Raw genomic sequence first — 19,256 nt, 5'->3', positions numbered from 1 at the left:
TATTCCCCTATAGCCAAGTTAGTGTTTAATATATCGAAATTGGCCCACTGGAAGCAATATATCGTGTAAAAGGTTGTGCCCGATGGTTAACAATTATTGTGTAGGTCATGCAGTTCTGCATATAGCGATTCTATTTCAAAGTCCATTACGCTCCCAAAATGAAATTTTTTGACCAAAAAATCAGTCGCCTAAAAATAGTGGTGTATCTGGAAGGAGGTTAGGAGGCCGGTCCCAGGGGTGGGAAAAACAAGGTGTACTCGGGTATAACAGCGAGGGGACTACTCGTGCGGCCATTTTTTTCTCGCGGTTTTCTTTCGCGTCACGCACGTCAGACTAAGCGAAAGAGGGACTACTCGTAGTCTAGCAGGTGCGAATGAGACTTGAAAATAGAATACAGGAAAGGTCCCATCAGTCTAAAACGAGCTAAAGCCAAAAAAATGTCCAAAGGCTCAAAATGTAATCCCAGACGTCCTTTTTTCTTTACATTAAACCAAATAAAAGACAAAACACGAAGGGAGCTCCATACAGGTTTTGCGGTCATCTTTCTTTATCGATCATTCATTTGTCACATCTTTAGGCAGACTGCAGTCATTCTTTGTAAGCGCAGAGGAAAAAAAATGTAAACAATCGCAAATGAAACTGTTAAAATTGTTTGCAACAAAACTGCAAACTTTTCACATAAAAAAGTCCTCAGATCCCAAATTTAAACCCCAGAAGGCCTCGGATCCGCATCTATCCGTCATTATTATATCCTGAAATCCCCTCCTGGGGCCTCGGGCAAAAAGAAAAGGGGTTACCAGTTGCGCTTACAACAGTTCATTTTTTAGTGCCGTTGACCAATAGAGGATATGTACCTTACTGCTATCAGTCATTTTGAACAGGAACGTTTCGCACTGACACAATAAAAATACATGTAATGTTATCATTTGATGAATTGCCAAGTATTCTTTAATGGCACCTCGATTGGTTTCACACTGATTTATCCCTTTCCAATAAATGGCAACTCGATTGGTTTCACACTAATTTAGGCCTTTCTAATTGCACCTCGATTGTTTTCACACTGATTTAGTCCATTCCATAACTATAGTTTGCATTGTGCCATTTCCTTGACCAATCGATCCATATCCTCTTTGGACAATCCTCCCTTGTCCGTCATCACCTGGATCTCCGCCATCGTAGTAGAATCGACCGCTGACACGCTCAGAATGCCATCTTTATCTACTTCAAATGCTACATTGATCTGAGGCACGCCGCGTGGAGCTGGTGCGATGTCCACGAGATCAAAGCCGCCAAGAAGATGGTTGTCTTTAGTCATATATCTCTCACCTTCGAAGACCTAGTGCAAGAATCGAGATGAAAAAGCAAGAGAAAATCGTTTTTTTTACTCTCTCCAAGTAGACATACAGGTGCATTCAATATAGTTGTTGCTGCTTATACATGCAACTCAGGACCAAAAAACACAGCATTGAAATGATTTCAAAGCAAGTCAGTTAGTTACATATCAGGACATACCTCTTACTAACCGAGTTCGAGGGCCGTACTGTAAGTTACGGACCGAGTTTTTCCCCATCGATTTATGGCCCAAGCGCGAAGCGCGCGGACCATAAATCGAAGGGGAAAACGAGGATCCTTAACTTACAGTACGGACCGAGAAAACGAGGTTAGTAAGATATTTATTATATCTCTACTGTGTGTCTGACGGGCTAGGGAACGATTTCTATTCACGCGGAACGGCTTCAAATTCTGACGCACCTCGAAAGCAAAACGTCTCCATTTGAAATCATTGTTAAGTGACTCTTAAGTCGTTAGTAGGTTTTAATACACATTTTCAGAAGTAAAAGAAAGTTTTAAACTTTTACTTGCTAAAACATTAAGAACACTTGGCGATAAATCACGAAACATTTTGGTAACAAAAACAGCTCTACATTTTAGCGGGCCGTACAGGAGAATAAGGCCCGCCAAATTGACCAATGACAGCGCGCGAACTAACTGAGAGATATGATAAAGGCAATTACGAAATTAAACATGTGTAGATCTACGTTCTTGTTTTGAGTCACAGCCTGGTTAGTCCAAGGTCTAAACCCTCCGCGGTTCAAGCTAACTCAGGAAGTAAAATTTCACGCTAGTTTTAAGACGGCTAGAGTGTGGTGAGTAAAAGAGAAAAAGATATCCCATTCTTTTTCTATTTCCATATATCCTCATGTAGATTCAATCCTTTCATTCCTTAAGGGGTTTCATTCCTTAAATACACTTTCTTCTTTACATATAGCTTTTAAATCGAGTGGCATAACATCGAAAAACAACACTTGATGTACATGAAGCGATAAAATACCTGGATTTTAATAGCGTTTTGGTTGTCTGCGTAAGTGGTAAACGTTTGAATTTGTTTTGTTGGCAGTATTGAATTTCGCTTGATTAATGACGTCATCACCCCTCCAGCCGTCTCAACTCCTAGGGACAGTGGTGCGATATCCAACAGAAGTAGGTCTTGGGTTGCAGCACTCCCTACGTTTTCTAATATCGCAGCATTAACAGCGGCTCCATACACCACAGCTTCTTGTGGATTGAGGCTTTTGTTCAGTGTTTCTCCACCGAAATTATCTCTCAGTAGCTCTTGAACCCTTGGGATGTGCATAGACCCACCAGTCACCAGCATTTCATGAATTTCACCCCTTTGGAAGTTGCTATCTCGCACAGCTTTGATCACTAGTTCTAGTGTGTATCCAAATAAGTCATCATTTAGTTCTTGAAACCTGTTAAAAAAATAACCTTTATTATGTCCAATACCAAACAGTTGCGTTGTGACTAAATGAAAAGGCGATATGTAAGAAAGTTGTGACCAAGGTTACGACTATTCTCGCCGTTTGCGAAAGGAAAAGAGCATACAGCAATTATTATGCTACAAATATCACGTGCTTGTAAATCAGAGGTTTGCATCTTCCATGTGCCCCCCCCCCCCCCCCCCCGCTCTCAATTGATAGAGGTCGTTTACTAGAGTTCAAAGAATCGATTAAGGTTACCTTATACCTTCAGGGGTGTCTCGCGTCCAAGCGATGTGACGCGTCCGGTTTAAGCGGTAGATACCTAAACCCCCATATCAAATTAAAGTTTATAGAGCTGGCTATCAAACTATACCAACAATTTTGAAATGAAATGAATTGCCGATTTTTTTCAGGAGCAGTAAATGCGAGCGCCCTAATCACCTTTGGAAGCTACAAGTCAAAGCGAATGTTGTTTTTCGCCGATTTATTTTTTCCCCGGTTTCAGGACAAAAAGCGCTAAGAAAGTGTGTCTGCGTTTTGCCTTATTCATTTTCAGTAAAAAGTTACAGACTATTTTCGAAATAGGATTTTAAAAATGTGAAGTGATCGTACCAAAAACGCTCTCAAAGAAAAAATATTTCGAAATAAACAATTCGCAGACACGTTTTTGTTTATTATAATAATTATGTTAATCTACAATCGGCGACAAAATTGTTGACACATTCAACTTTTTAACCCCCTATTTCGTCACTGTGATCCCTTTTTGCCCCACTAGCTTGTCCTTTCAGTCCCCCGTTCCCCCAAACAATGTTGTGCCGCAATTGCTGTGATCTTGAGGAGCAAACAAGCAACACTGAATGGGGGAGCGGGGTGTTTTCCACAGTTTACTGTGCGGTAAAAGAGTCGTGTTATTTGGTGCACTAAGAGTACTACGGAAAGACAATGTGTCAACTAAATATGTCGCCGATTGTAGCTACTGTCCAAATTTGAGGGCAATCGAAGAAATTTAAGCGCGAATCTCCAAAACACCCTTGTGTTTCGCAATGCGTTCAAGGCGGAGAGATAACTTTTCTGTAGCTCGGTTTTTCTTGAAGCTGGTCTGGCAAAATGGGGAAGACGAAAGAGGATATGAACGCTAGAGTGGCTGGGCGAAGAAAACAAACAAAAAAAAGCGCGGCGGAGCAAATGTGCATGGATAATATTCCAATGGATCTCAATGAGTCCGACGATTCATCGGTATCGGATTCAACAGAAGAGTTACTGTATAGCTTCATCCGCGAGGCCAATTTGCGCTTATTCACTCCGAGATGTATTTTCACTCGTTCTTCGCTGTTTTCGCTTTTTCAAACTGGTCCATGGAGTTTTCCGTGGTCCATGTTTACTTATAACTTAATAGAATTACACCTAATACGAAAAATGCCTGGATTAACAATGCTGATCAACTGAGTAGAGGTGAGTAGCCAGCCAATTCGTGGTATCTATATTGGTAATATTCCCACGGAAGTCGTCTCGGTTGATTGCATACGCGTTATAGGGCTGTCAATCAAGAGGAAACTTTTACTTCCAGCCATAACGTAAAACCTCCATTTCTCCGCCAATATTTAGTTTTTTTCATTTTTTTTCAGAAATTAGAGATTACTCTTCGACCATTACTTTGACCCAAAAATCCAAATTTGAAGAAAATTGCCGATCTGACTTAAAACATCATTGGTAGCACGTGCCGTCATGGAAACAACAACATACAATTTTAAAATAAATAAATAACAATTTGAGAAAATTTTGCAAAAAAATATTCCTATCTTAAAAAAGCCCCGGCAAAATAGGCCAATTTCGATCTCTGATTCTGATATGTTAAAATTCTAACTTGGCTCCGATGCTTCTTCGGTTCTTCCTATGCACCATGATGCGAGTGACCTTACTGATTGATCTCCTTAGTAACGTACGTAAAAACTGATGTAAGAATCCCATCTTGGTTTAAAATTTTACCTTGGCTCCGAAGTTGAAGGGAATAAAACTAAACAAAATTGAGTATTCTTCCCTCATCCTGGATGCGATTTCTTTTGTTTTATCCCCCTATGCCTCGGAGCCAAGTTAGAATATTAATATATCGAAATATTAATCGCTTAATCAGTTTAATGAAAAGTTTGAATTGGCATACGAGGATAACGCTTCCTCATAAACTTCCCGCGCAAACCCTTCACTTTCTTCAATCTTTTTCACAAAATATTCACGTGTTGCAAAGAAATCCATGTAGTAACCAGTACTCTTATATAGCAGGAGTTTTTTCCCCAATAGCGCGCGCCCTCTTGGAGGCCACAAGACATTTAGCAATGAAAGGGAGTCTAAAGGTCTCTGTTCAAAACGTCTCAGTGCAGGCAACTTTAAAACTCTATGACGTCAGAGCGTGACAGTGCACTGTTACCCAGCGAATGTTGATAGACCACCGTCGTTGCACGTGAAATCTACTAATGTACCATCTAACAAAGCACCTCATAATTGGTCCCTCGAAAGACCAGTTAATTTTCCCCGGAAAACATTGAGATTCTCGGGAACAAAAATAACTGTTTCCCTCAGGACCAGTCATTAAGTTTTCATAATTGTACACGGGTAAAATGCTACACTATAGTAAAGCTTAGTAAAACCAAACACTTCATCTTAACTACAAGTAAACAAACAAACTTAGCGCGTGTGATGGAGGTCTCGAAGTCGACATCTTGCAAAAGAGCTTTAACAGCAACGTCAGATGATTGAGCAGAGGATAAGATGAGCTTGGCTTGTTCAGAGGCAATGCTCAATCGATGAAAAGCTGGTTCTTTGGTGGTGATATCTTTTCCGTGTTTCTTCATTATTTCTTCTCTAAAGTAATCTGCGACTTGTAAATCAAAGTCCCTTCCACCTAAATGGGTATCCCCACTTGTGGACTTGACTTCAAAGATTCCTCCTCCTATTGTTAGAATGGAAACATCAAAAGTACCACCTCCGAGGTCAAAGACAACAACCTTTCTTTCCTGTTCGGATTTTGTTGCGAGTCCAAAGGTGACGGCAGCAGCAGTTGGTTCATTCATGATATTCAAAACATGGAGACCGGCAATAATACCTTAAAAATGACAAGAATACAGCAAGGGTTATGCAATGTAATGTGAAAGAACTACTAAAGTATGTTTTTCTCTAAGACTTAACTAATTCGTCGTAATTCATGTACACGGCAAAGTGAAACACTTTGGGCACTTTCCATCGGAGCAAAAATAATTGCAGCACATTTTCAGTGGCGAATTGACCAGCATTTCATGGGAGGACAACCTTGCGAGGTATACCAAGATTTTGGAAAAATCTTTATCGAGAATTTCCATCCCATTTGATTTTCACACCCAAATTTCCAGAATTTTTTAATTGAATGGTTGGCATTTCGGAAATTTGACAATTCCCGGATTTTCTGAAAACTTTTCCAGGAATTTTCTCTACCATTTTCCCCATGTTGCGAAAGTTGTCGAGCTTTTGCCATGTGGAAATTAAAAACGCCCGTTGTCCTATTCAAAGAGACTGAATCAAGTAATGCTGTGATTTTCTAATCCGGGATTCTCGGGTTCAAATCTTTCACCCTGTCACTACGTTGATTTGGTTTTTGGACAGTTTCGCGCCAGTTGGGTTTTTAGACAAGTTTTCTTTTCTATTGATAGTATTTGTTCCTGTATTTCTAGTGTCCCAAATTAGCACAACAGTGTTAAATACCATAACATCTAAATTAATTTATTCTATTTTTTTTAATTTTATTAGCTGGATTTCTGCAGCATCTAAAAGGATGTAAAACAAAAGAAGTTGACATTTGAAGAACTGGTGAAAGTTTTATAGTCAGCAGAAATTCTTAAAATACTTCACACAGTGTAAACGGACAAGGACGATAATTACTTACATGTACACCAGACAAACTGTTTTCTAACCACACAAACAAATCTGATTCCTGGTGGTTAATCGAATAAAGTCGGTCTGTACCTCAATAACTAAACGTACAGATTGAGTCAGACTACTCCTTTGATTCAGTATTGTTTTTTTGTTTTGACCAATCGAACTCCATCCAACTTTCGATCTCCGAACGGTGGTCGAACATCGATCAAGCATGGGCATAAAAATATAGAAATCTTTCAATTAACTTGCATGTTTCGTACACAAACTAACTGCTGTAGACGAGGATAAATTTTCATTCAATTCATTTTATAGCAGCCATAGTGAATCCAACATGCTTTGATATACATGCTGATAATATATTAGGACTTATTTCTTTTTCTCCAGCTTCTCAGCTGTCTGGAATCCTAAATCCTTTAGTCTGATTGGCTAATCGCGCGCGCTCCAGCGGTCCGGATTTTCCCATCGATCCGGACCCCGAGTACGGACTGCTCCGAAATTTCCAACTTTGGCAACTTTTAAAGCCTTTTGTTACACCGTAAAGCAACGTAAAATGTAAACATTCAACACTGACAACTTTTCAAGCTTACTTTATCGCTTTTAACTTGTGCCCGACTGTTACGCCGGCGTCGCCGTTTAAGCTCCCTACTGTTTCACTTTGGCAAGTGATGTTTTACGCTCGCCGATTACTCATCATGAATTTTCTTTAATTATCCTTCCTGGATTACGGCAGCTTAATACACGACTTTGATTTTGATTCTGCTTTATCTCAAGCAGCTTCTGAGTCTTAAATTTTGAAGGGTCTTTATAACCTCTCTTTATCAATTGATGCTACAGTCCCCGTGGCACGTGTATCACAAAACTGCCCAATCATTGGTAAACGCGTTGTCATCATTTTCGTGACACAATAGGTTACCGTAGCAACAGCATGACCTGCTAAAAACAACCCTAATTAACTGTTTTCAGCCACCTTAAATCCTATTTTTTATGTTTCGAGGAATAAAACCATGACTGAAAAATAACCAGTGCACCTGCGTTTCGCGTAGCTTCACGTTGGGTGTTATTGTAATAAGCAGGGACAGAGATGACAGCATCAGTAACCTCTGTACCAAGGTGCGATTCCGCTATCTTCTTCATCTTCTTAAAAATCATGGCCGCAACCTATAAAAGTCAGGTGAATCACATTCAGTAACCAAAGTTTATATGCAACTGATCGAATTATTCCCGCTACCTCAATTCCCTCAGCTGTTAATTTGCACGATATTACTGAAAACAAATAAATTGAGGGATTGTGTTTGTTCAAATTTGAGGCTTGGTTCGATTCCATCCTTTCCAGTCACTGAAAATAACACGTAACTGAATAGACCGCTTTTCTATTGAGTGCCGAAACATCAAAACGAAAATAATAAAAACTGAAGTGATGACCCAAAGTAATTACCAATAACAAAGGACAAACACCGTCCACTGGCTAATCAAGACTAATCAACTAAATATAGTGCAGCTGGCACAACGCGCTCGAAAAAGTGTGCGAGCGAGACGCCATTGGTTCTGGTTTACTTCGGAGTTGATGAGAAAATCGCGCGAGACTTTTCAACCAATCACAAAGCAATGTAATGCAAAACCAAAGCTTAATAAATATATGAGCTGTGACTAAAGAATGTATAGCACTTTTCCAAAACTTTTTCGCAAAAGCACCCTGCGTCTATGGCTCCATTTATATGGTCTCGGGTGTCCGAGAAAACCCTCCCTCTGTGAGGTAACTGAGCGCTTATATGTGATAACGTATTCATAACCCTCATTGAACAATCAAATGTGCAAATGTCGCTCTTTCTTTGAGTTTCCCTCGGTCATTCTCTTACAGTGGGTTTTGCCGAGTTAATTTTCAATTCTTTGATACAAAACTCTGGTTTAAATCTAGGCATTACTTGCCAGCAGGGTTACCATACTTGTCGAGACAGGTTCGCGATCCTCATGTAAACGGTTGGTTGAATTTTGCAAGGAAATAAGTGAAAAGTTAGCTCTACCGGGGTAACTAGGGGGAAGACTTGTCTCGGGTACCCGAGACCATATAAACGGGTTGGTTGGTTGGCTGGCTGGCTGACTGACGAACTGGCTCATTGACTAAAGCACTGCAGAAACCTTACCTCTTCAGGAAAGAAAGATTTTGTCTCTCCTTTAAATTGCACTTGAAACTTTGGTCTTCCCGAATCATCTATAACCTTCATCGTGAATAAAATTAAAGAAAATATTACCACAAACAGATTGCTAATGGTCTAGCAACTGACAAAATAATTCTCATCGGCTTATTACCTGAAAAGGCCACCTCTCCATGTCAGAAACCACGCAAGCTTCGTCGAAACGACGACCAATAAGGCGCTTGATGTCTAATGTAAACGACACATGTAAATGGTGAGATCGAAGAATAATAAGTTCGAGATGTTTGGCTCGAGTGAAACTCTTATTTATTATTATCACCTTGTCGGGCATTGTGGCGCGGCATTTTGCGGGCTAAAATGGAAAATCATTGGCGGGCTAAAAATGTGTTTTAGCCCGCTGAAATAAATCAATGAAAAGTGAGAATCAAACAGTCGTACGATATATGCAGCCAATCAAGATAGAGAAGCCATTGCAATGCTCGCGCCGTTTTCTTGCAGCGTTGGTGAAAGAAATGATGGCGCCATTTTAATTTCATGCCCAAATCATGGCTGAAAACACAGTAAACAACGAAGAAAATTTAAATTCTCAATCTTCTCAACTAGAGGAAGAAGATCTACAAAATGTAGAGGCTGATTCCGTGCCAGTAAACACCAAGAAACAGATCTCTTGGGGTTTGAAGAAGTTTACTCGGTGGCTAGAGAAGCGAAAGATAAGCTGTGATCTTTTTTGAGCCCCGCTGAACTGAAGGGATTTTTTGCCAAGGTGAAAACAAACAAGAAAACAGATATCACGCCAAGTGCCTTGGCTGGTATACGAGCTGCTACTCACCGCACAATTACGAGACAACCTATTTCAAGGTCGATAAACAACCTGGAAGATGTCGAGTTCACACAAGCGAACAAGATGTTTGAAGTCGTTTAAATCTTAAATCTTAGCCTGGCTTTCATGCGACTCGTCCCGGGCGTCGACCGAGTGATCCGCCATATTTGCATTCGGTGTATTGTACAATTAATTTCAACACTTACAAATAAGCTTTATCGAACTTTCCTTTCATGTTTTCTACAATTTTTGAAAACTCAAATGGCAAGATTTTGTAATTTCAAGCCAGCTTCGCATTATGTATTGTGTATTTTCATTGAGGGAAAATAAAAGCCATTCAACTTGTAAATGCTCGCGTGATTGTTCAAACTGTTTTGTTGTCATTTTTTTCAGTTGTTATTTTCTCAATGCCCTCCAAAGTGATCATAATAGTAATAGAGATTAAGTAGATTATTTTCTTTGGCATAAATATGTTTTGGGCCCTTCTCAGGCTCATTTAACCCTCGCCTAACGGCTTGGGCTAAAATGAGTCTGAGTCGGGCCCAGAACATATTTATGCTCAAGAACATAAACTCTATTGTGTTATTACATAGCACAAAGTGAGCTTTCGCGCGAAAACATACCTTCACAAGTGGAAATAACATGTTATCTTCTCATGTGAAAAGATCACCGCTGCTATGGTAACTTAATAAATCGCACCTTTCGCAACAAAATAGAAATGGTTTGGTATTTCATTGGTATTTATTAATATCATAATAGAACATCACATGGCCGCTTGAAGAAACTAAATTTCTCTTCCCTTGTACATGTTGAAAAATACCGTGTTTCACTCGTAAAATTTCGTAGCCAAGTAATATCGTCTATTTATCAAAGTAACGTTGATCTCGAGTGCATGAAATTTCTTTTTCAAGACCTTGCGGGGGCGGGGGGGCGGGGGGGGGGGGGAGGAGGGAACAAAGCAAAGATGATAGTTCTGGAAAAATCGGTCGGTTTGTCTAGCGAAAGCCCCATTATAGATCATTGATTTCAATGTTATGGTTAGTTCATCGATATCTTGAATTGCGAACTACGCAAGCCGCTTGGCTCTTTAGAAATACAAGTAAATTGCATAGAACTTAGAATAATTAACCAGGACTCGAAGCATAATAAGAGTACGTAAAATTTTCCCGGAAATAAAAAGGATCCAGTCGCATTTGTCGATTTTGACTTACTTGCCCCCTCAGTCAGAAATCATGTAGCCAATTTGCATACATGTTAAAAACAATCATGGCGGCTATCAAAAATACAATTGCGGCTGAAGAAGGAAATTGCACCACACTAAAATGTTCTCCGGTTAGCCTGAATATCACTCTGGTTAACCTAAATGAAACATACTAGCAAAAGTATGGCTCGGTGACATAACAACACAAGTTGACTAGGCTTGCTCAACACAACAAATTTATTCTCTAAGCATCTTGGGTAATACAACAGCTTAACACAACTTCCGGTTACGAATATATTACGCTGCTTTCCCCCAGATTTTCAGGATGTACTTATACCCAAGACATAGTGATAACCTACAGTTACAGGTTAAGTTTAACAACTGGTTTTCTAATCCTTTGAGATCTTCGCAAAACTGTAGGTGGACTACTTACAACTAAAGGAGATACAACAGTATCCTCGTTTTCAGGCAGATCTACATGTGGTTCAGAAGTACTATCGAGAGGATTCACATCATCATCATTTATTTTCTGACCACTTGATTCAGGCACCACGACATCTGGCTCACTGACATCATCTGGTACATTATCATGTGCTCTTATCATGTGATCAGTGTGCACATATCTGGTTTTGTGTCCTGTCCTAACTACATAGGTTCTGGGCCCACAAACTTTAATTATAGTGCCTGGAATCCACTTATCAGTCTTAGAATTAGCCCTCGAGTTTCGTACCCGCACCCTGTCATTTCTTACAAAGGATCTTTCCCTCTTACATTTCAAATCCTTATACATTTTCTCTTTCTCTCGCTTACTCTCTACAACTTGTGCCAGATTAGGCTTAATCAGACTTAATCTTGTTCTTAGGCAACGCTTCACCATCAACTCAGCGGGGGTCACACCAGTTGTACTGTGAGGGGTTGTGCGATACCGAAATAGAAAATTAGCAAGTCTGTGTTTCATAGAGATACCCTTTTTACCCTCAAGCACCTGTTTAACTAAAGCATCCTTAACAACTCTCACAGACCTCTCCGCTGCCCCATTAGATTGAGGGTGATAGGGTGGAACCAACGTGTGCTTGATGCCGTTTTTGCGCACGAATACGGCAAATTCAATGGACGTAAATTGTGGTCCGTTGTCAGACACCACCTCTTCAGGTAAACCATAAGTAGCAAAAATTAAACGGAGCTCATCAATAGTCCGTTCAGTAGTTGTAGAGCTCATATGTTTCACTTCAATCCACTTTGAGTGGCCATCGATTACTACAAGGAGGTAATCATTACCCTTCTGACAGAAATCAATATGGATCCGTTGAAATGGTCTAGTTGGCCACTTCCATGGGATCAGGGGTGCACTGGGTGGGGCATTTCTAACATTTTGGCATACTGTACATACTCTCACTGCTTCCTCGATTTCCTGATCCATTTTTGGCCACCACATGCATGTACGAGCAATTGCTTTCATACCACATATACCAGGGTGTTCCCAATGCAACTGCCCCAGCATTTTGGCTCTAAAGATTGGTGGAATAATCACCCTAGAGCCCCAAAGGACACAATCCTGTTCACAGGACAGCTCATTTCTTCTATTATGATAGGGTTTGAGGGTCTCATCAGGACACCCTTCTGGCCAACCTGACATCACAAATTGATGTACCTTACCAAGTACAGGATCTACAAGGGTTGCCTTTCCTATATCTTCTGCAGTGATTGGAAAATCATCATCAATTACACTCACACTGTAGACCACACCCTCACTTCCCACTGTGGAGTCCTCATGTGGTAGCCTTGAGAGAGCATCACAGTTGGCATGGTCTTCAGATCTTTTGTATTCAATCTCATAGTCATACGCCGAAAGTACTAGAGCCCACCTCTGCATTCGAGCTGCTGCTAGTGTGGGAATAGCGGATTTTGGATTGAAAATTGCCAACAATGGTTTGTGATCAGTGATCAGGGTAAATTTACGCCCATACAAAAACTGGTGAAATTTTTTCACACCAAAAACAATTGATAATGCTTCACGCTCAATTTGTGCATAGTTCCTTTCACTTGAACTCAGTGTCCGAGAGGCATAGGCTATTGGCCTCTCCTGGCCATCATCCATCACGTGGCTAATAACTGCTCCAATTCCATAGCTGGACGCATCACAAGCAAGTCTCAGTTCACGGTCCCCATCATAATGCACCAACAGTGCATCACTGGTGAGACCTTGTTTACAAGCTTCGTATGCTTGCTGACACTCTTTTGTCCATGTCCACTGGACACCCTTTTTGAGGAGCTCATGTAATGGTGCTAGTGTGGTTGCTAAACCTGGTAGAAATGGGTGATAGTACTGGACCATGCCCAAAACAGATCTCAGCTCACTGACGTTTGGTGGTACTGGTGCCCTTTTTACAGCATCTACTTTTTCCTCAACTAGATGCAAACCTTCAGCATCTATCTTCAAACCCAAATAGACAACTTCCCTCTTCAGAAATTCACACTTTTCCATCTTCAAATGCAGGTTATATTTATGCAACCTCTCCAATACCTCAGCCAGGATTTTGATGTTCTCCTGCCAACTGACACCACCAATAAGAATGTCATCCTGCTTACACACACATTTTTCTACTCCTTGCAAAATCATATCCATTTTAGCTTGGAATATTTTAGGTGCTGATTTAACCCCATATGGTAATTTGGTGCAGGAATAGAGTCCCTTGTGTGTGCTAATTGTCAGGTACTCACGACTTGTTTTATCAACACTTGGCTGAGCATATGCATGCGACAAATCAAGTTTGCTGAAAAATTTTGATCCCGAGAGGGCAGCATACAAGTCCTGTTGGGTGGGAAGGGGATACTGCTCATCTTCAACAGCTGAGTTGATGGTTACTTTGTAGTCCCCACAAATTCTAACCGATTTGTCAGCCTTTGGCACAACTACTATTGGGCTTGCCCAGTCTGATCTGTCAGTTTTAACGATTACCCCATTTTTCTCTAGTTTATCCAACTCCTTTTCAACTTCATCTTTTAGTGCATATGGAACCCTACGTGGCTTAATAAATATGGGCTCTGCACCATCTTTCATGGTGATGTGTGCTTCCAACCCTTTCATGCCCTCATAGCTATCTTTGAACAACTCACTGTGTTTAACTAGTAATCCATCAAGTTGACTTTTGGCACTTTCCAACTCGGATCTTGTTAAACTAAATATTTCACCTCACTCAAGCCTTATATGGTTTAACAAATTTCTTCCCAGCAAAGTAGGCTTCTTCTCATAATCAGCTACAATAATTGGCAATGTATATTCATGGCCCTTGCACACTACATCACACAGCATTTCACCACACACTGTAAGGGTTTCACCCGTATAGGTTTTCAATTCAACTTTTGATGGACGAAGTGGAAAATTACTGAATTTCTGAGAATGTGTGCTCTTACTCATTATTGAGTAATCAGCTGCAGTGTCTACTTCCATTGCACATGGTGAACCATTTATGGTCATTTCTACAGTATAACTTTTGTTGGTAGGATTATCTGTACCAACTCCATACATGGAATAAATACCTAACTCATCATTATCATCATAACCTTCTGTGTTTGATTCTAAGACACTATGAACAGTACCTTTAGCTCCTGGTTGTTTTGTTTTCATGCTAGACTCAACATCTTTACTGCGACAAACTGATGCAAGGTGACCTACTTTGCTACATTTGTAGCATTTTGCTGACTTAAATTTACACTTAGTTGCAGCATGCTTACCACCACACCGGTAACATGACGGTTCCTTAGTGTTTACAGTTTCCAGTTTATTTACTATGCCTTGGCTGTCATTACTTGCACTGACAGGACGGAATTCTCGGGTGTTCTTCTCTGCCATTTCCATTGACTTGGCAACCTGGCACGCTTTCTCAAAAGAAAGATCCTCGGTGTTCAAAAGTTTATTCTGTATTTTGGGATTGTTCAATCCGCACACAAAACGATCTCTCAGAGCTCGGTTGAGAAACTCTCCGTAGTTACAATGAATCGATAACTTCTTCAAGGCCACAATAAAGTCACTGATGGATTCGTCTTGTTTTTGATAGCGAGTTCCAAAATGAAAACTCTCTGCTATCTCCAATGGCGCTGGATTGTAATGTTTCTCCAATGCTTTGACAATGTCCGCAAAAGGAGTGTCTTTTGGTTTCAGTGGTGCCAGCAGATTGCTCAGGGTAGAATATGTTTCGGGTCCAATCTCAGTCAGAAAGATAGCACGTTTTCTATTTGCAACTGCGAGATTGGCTTCCTCTTTACCCTCGCCTGTTTCTTCTATGATATTATTTGCCATGAAGAACATTTCCATTCTTTCCACATAGGAACGAAAAGTCTCTCGCTCAGGGCTGAACTCGCCGACACGACCAAACAATCCAATTCCCGCCATTTTGATAGCACGTGCTCAAACTTTGATCAAGTTGCCTCGGTCGAAAACAAACCTTTTTCCTCACACAGAGAAAATCAAAACTTCACTGGATTTCTCATGCGTCTTCGTGCATGTAGAGTATCCCATCCTCGTCGCCAAAATGAAACATACTAGCAAAAGTATGGCTCGGTGACATAACAACACAAGTTGACTAGGCTTGCTCAACACAACAACTTTATTCTCTAAGCATCTTGGGTAATACAACAGCTTAACACAACTTCCGGTTACGAATATATTACACTAAACAGCACCCCGGTTAGCCTAAATACCACTTAGGGTAGCCTGAAAAGCACTCCGGTTAGCCTGAGTAGCGTTTCGGTTAGCTTAAATTAGCACTGACTTGGGAACGGTTAGCTCTTTAATGGAGTGCAATTGCTCTCTTTAGCTGCATGTAAAAATACGGTCCGTTGGTTCATGGTTTCACGATTGAGTGTCTATGATGCAAGCATGATGTTGTAGTCGTTTGGTCAGGTATGTAGACGGATAATCGGACAGATAAAAATAGACGGATTATCCGTCTTAAATGAGCACCGTTCCGTTTTCACACTAAGACGGATTATCCGTGCTGGACGGATAACCCGTCTTAGAAGCATTATCCGTCTCTGGTGTGAAAACGGCTAATGTTGCGCCAGGGCACGCGCACTAGTTCGATTTTCAACTCCCAACATGTCGCAACACGTCGCAACAGGGTGGCAAACGCGCGCAACATGTTGGGCAAAACAATGTTGCAGTATGTTGCATCGAAATGTTGCGATCGTTTGGCCGGGGCTTGCAAATACTGGGTAAACAATATTGCGATATGTTGCGTTGAACTGTTAAGTAAAATGTATTGATGTTGATGCACACCTACCAAACACTGTGTTGCTTGCGTTTTCAAACATTTGATCCACTGCTGACTCGCCTACTAAAACACCTGTGTCGGTAAAAGCGACAACGCTCGGTGTAGACTCATTGCCTTTGTCGTTCTTGATTATCTCTGGCTTCTCATTCCGGTAAATAGCGACACGTGTGTAACAAGTTCCAAAATCATTTTTAAACTTAGCTCCACTCACCAAACCTGTCTTTTAATAAACGAGATTCTGCATATTATTATTCTGCATCTTTACAAAATCGTTGTAATTATAGACTAACGACTTGATCCAACGCTCTTTATCTACATGAGCTTTGTCGAGGTTGTTTCCTCCTCGCTACAGGCTACCTTTGAATAACGAAATATGACGTTCAGTAACAAATGCGTACATTTCTAGGTCAGCTCTTTAAAGATTTTGACATGAAGTAACAGGCCCTTACAATCGAACAGGCGGGGAATGTACATGTCTAGTGTCATAATGGGTAAAGCTGATCTGTGAGGTTGTTGTGCGGAAAAACTCTAGTGGATCACGCTACTTATCGAAGAATCGTGCTAAAGATACAGACCTTTTTAACCTGGGCGGTTTGTTTTCCATTACCGACCACGTGATATTCTCTAGAAAATTGTTTATATAAAAATTATTCGTTCATACACACACGACTATTTAAAAATTTGAAAGCGAGAATTCACAAGAGTATCATCACATGGTCTGAAATGGGGCAAGAAAGCGCCCAAGCTAAAAAGATCTTTTCAAGGGCAACAAATTCAGCATAAAAAAAAAAATAATAATAAAAAATAATAATAGCGTCTTTCCATTGTTACATGCAGGAAGCCACTCCCAGGTGTCAAAGTATCATTAGTAATTATAGAATACGTGACAAAACGTTTCCAACTGATAAAATTTCGCGAATAAAATTTCTCAATCCATTTTAAAACTATGAGAATTATCTAAGTACAAAGAGGAGAGCTTGAACCTTCCAAAAGGCAGTTAAAACTGTTTCAGTTTCTCCGTCGATTTATTAAAGACCATTTTGAGAACACTTCGTGATTAAATCAAGTAGGCATAGTAGCAGTTTCCCGGCCATGAATCCGAACTTGCACGCGATCCTTACGTAGACATTACCGTGACATAACAAAGTCACGCAATGAAGGCGACATTACCCTATAGTTTCCGACAATGTTACACACAGAGCAGAAATTTCTCTGGGATTGATTGACTTTTTTTTTTATTAAAGAAAACAAAAACAAAAACCTGCCTCTTAAAGCTGTCAGTTTAATTTCTCGAACCAAGCGGCGCTATTTCATTTTTTAAGTATACACTGAAGTATCATTTAACAATAAAGCGAGATTCGCCTTGGCAGTTCGCAATTCTTTCACTGCGCAGATTTCAAAACAAGTCTTGTCGTTCGTCTCCATGTAATTGTTCCTTCGTCGCTTATTCATCGCCGTTTTGGTTGAGAGACTGATTTAGACTATTTATTTTGGCCTACTGCTGACACAGATTCCAACGCTTTCAGGATGTTGTCCCAGCGACGCAATTATGCATTTGTCAAGTGACTTTCTGACGAAAAGAACTTATTCGCTTAATGGGTCAATTTCGATATATTGAAATTTGACTTGGCTCCGAGGCTTAGGAAAATCATACAAATGAAATTAATTATTTATCCCTTATTTTCAATGCGATTTCTTTTGTTTTATTCCCCTATACAGTAAATAGCCGCCTATAAGAACCTAAGTTTTTTCAGGTTCTTAATTTTTGTTTAAAAAAAGCCAACTTGTACTCATGGGTGTGGCCTTTAGATTGAATCATTCACAGTACAGTAGTGTGGACTTATAACACTGCCAGTGTTCTGGCTAGTTTTTGTTGCCTTTTTTTGTATTGCATGTTATGTACTGTGTTTTATTTGAAAATCTCTATATTTTGAAAATAAGAACCTGTTTTTGAGATTTTAGCCTAGGATGGTTCTTATCTGAAGGGTGCCTAACTGGAAAATGTTCTTAAAGGTTCTTAAAGTTTTGGTTCTTATTCGCGGGTTTTTACTGTACTAAGCCTCGCAGCCAAGTTAGAATTTTAATATATCGAAATTGGCCCATTGGAAGCAATATATATATATCGTGTAAAGGTTGTACCCGATAGTTTACAATTATTGTGTAGGTTATGCAGTTCTGCGCGCATTTAGCACTTCTTTTTCAAAGTCCATTACGTTCCCAAAATGAAATTCTTTGGAAAAAAATGCTTTCATCTAAAAATAGTGTTGTATTGGGAGGGAAGGTGGAAGGCCGGCCCCTGGGGTGGGGGAAAAGGCAGTACTCCGGTATAATAGCGAGACCGACAGGTGCGAATGAGGCTTGATAATAGAATCCAGACAAGGTCCCATCAGACTAAAACAAGCTAAAACCAAAACTGCCCAACAGCTCAAAACATAAACCCAGAAGTTCTTTTTTTCTTTGCATTAAACCAAATAAAAGATGAAACATGCAGAGAGTTCCATACAGGCTTTGCGTTCATCTTTCTTTATCGATCATGCATTTGTCACATCTTTAGGCAGACTGGAGTCATTCTTTGTAAGTGCAGAGGAAAAAAAGTAAAGAATCACAAATTAAACTCTTAAAATTGTTTGCAACAAAAGGGCAAACTTTTTAACCAAAAAAGTCCTCAGATCCCAAATTTAAACCCCAATAGGCCCTGGATCCACACTGATCCGTCACTATTATATCCTGAGATCCCCCTCCTGGGCAAAAAAGAAAAGTGGTTACTAGTTGCGCTTACAACAATTCATTTTTTAGTGTCGCTGACCAACAGAGGATATGTACCTCGCCGCTATCAGTTAGCCTGTACAGAAGCCTTTTGTATGACACAATAAAAATACGTGTAATATTCTCATTTAATGAATTGTCAAGTATTCTTTAATAGCACCTCGATTGGTTTCACACTGAGTTAGTCCTTTCTAATTGCAACTCGATTGGTATCACACTAATTTAGTCCTTTCCAAAACTATAGTTTGCATTGTGCCATTTCCTCGATCAATCGATCCATATCCTCTTTGGATATCCTCTTTTATTATTTAGTTTTTATTATAACATTTTAGCCTTATTTTAATTTGTAGTTTTTTATTTATACGCTCACTAGAATCT

The 19,256-nt window shown here is 40.1% G+C and overlaps 2 protein-coding genes across 2 annotated transcripts; both read right to left on the bottom strand.

Moving 5' to 3' along the window:
• Window positions 1-919: 919 nt before the first annotated feature.
• On the bottom strand, window positions 920-16,598 carry LOC149118472 (heat shock cognate 71 kDa protein-like). Its single transcript, XM_089286860.1, has 8 exons — window positions 16,562-16,598; window positions 16,122-16,328; window positions 8,973-9,046; window positions 8,807-8,881; window positions 7,694-7,823; window positions 5,442-5,859; window positions 2,333-2,753; window positions 920-1,336 (listed from the first exon to the last, which is right to left on the bottom strand). Exons 1-8 carry the CDS (start codon window positions 16,596-16,598, stop codon window positions 1,082-1,084), a joined length of 1,617 nt encoding a protein of 538 aa, XP_089142986.1. The 3' UTR covers window positions 920-1,081.
• On the bottom strand, window positions 13,841-16,088 carry LOC149118473 (uncharacterized). The gene has a single exon (XM_089273419.1). The coding sequence runs from the start codon at window positions 15,230-15,232 to the stop codon at window positions 14,033-14,035; it is 1,200 nt and encodes a 399-aa protein (XP_089129545.1). The 5' UTR covers window positions 15,233-16,088; the 3' UTR covers window positions 13,841-14,032.
• Window positions 16,599-19,256: the final 2,658 nt, after the last annotated feature.

The sequence above is a fragment of the Orbicella faveolata genome, unplaced genomic scaffold, assembly GCF_042242905.1.
Source record: "Orbicella faveolata isolate gen_17 unplaced genomic scaffold, um_ofav_v1 contig_1, whole genome shotgun sequence".
NCBI lineage: Eukaryota > Metazoa > Cnidaria > Anthozoa > Scleractinia > Merulinidae > Orbicella > Orbicella faveolata.
Note: the sequence above shows the minus strand (reverse complement) of the source record. Positions and strands in the feature narration are given on the sequence as shown.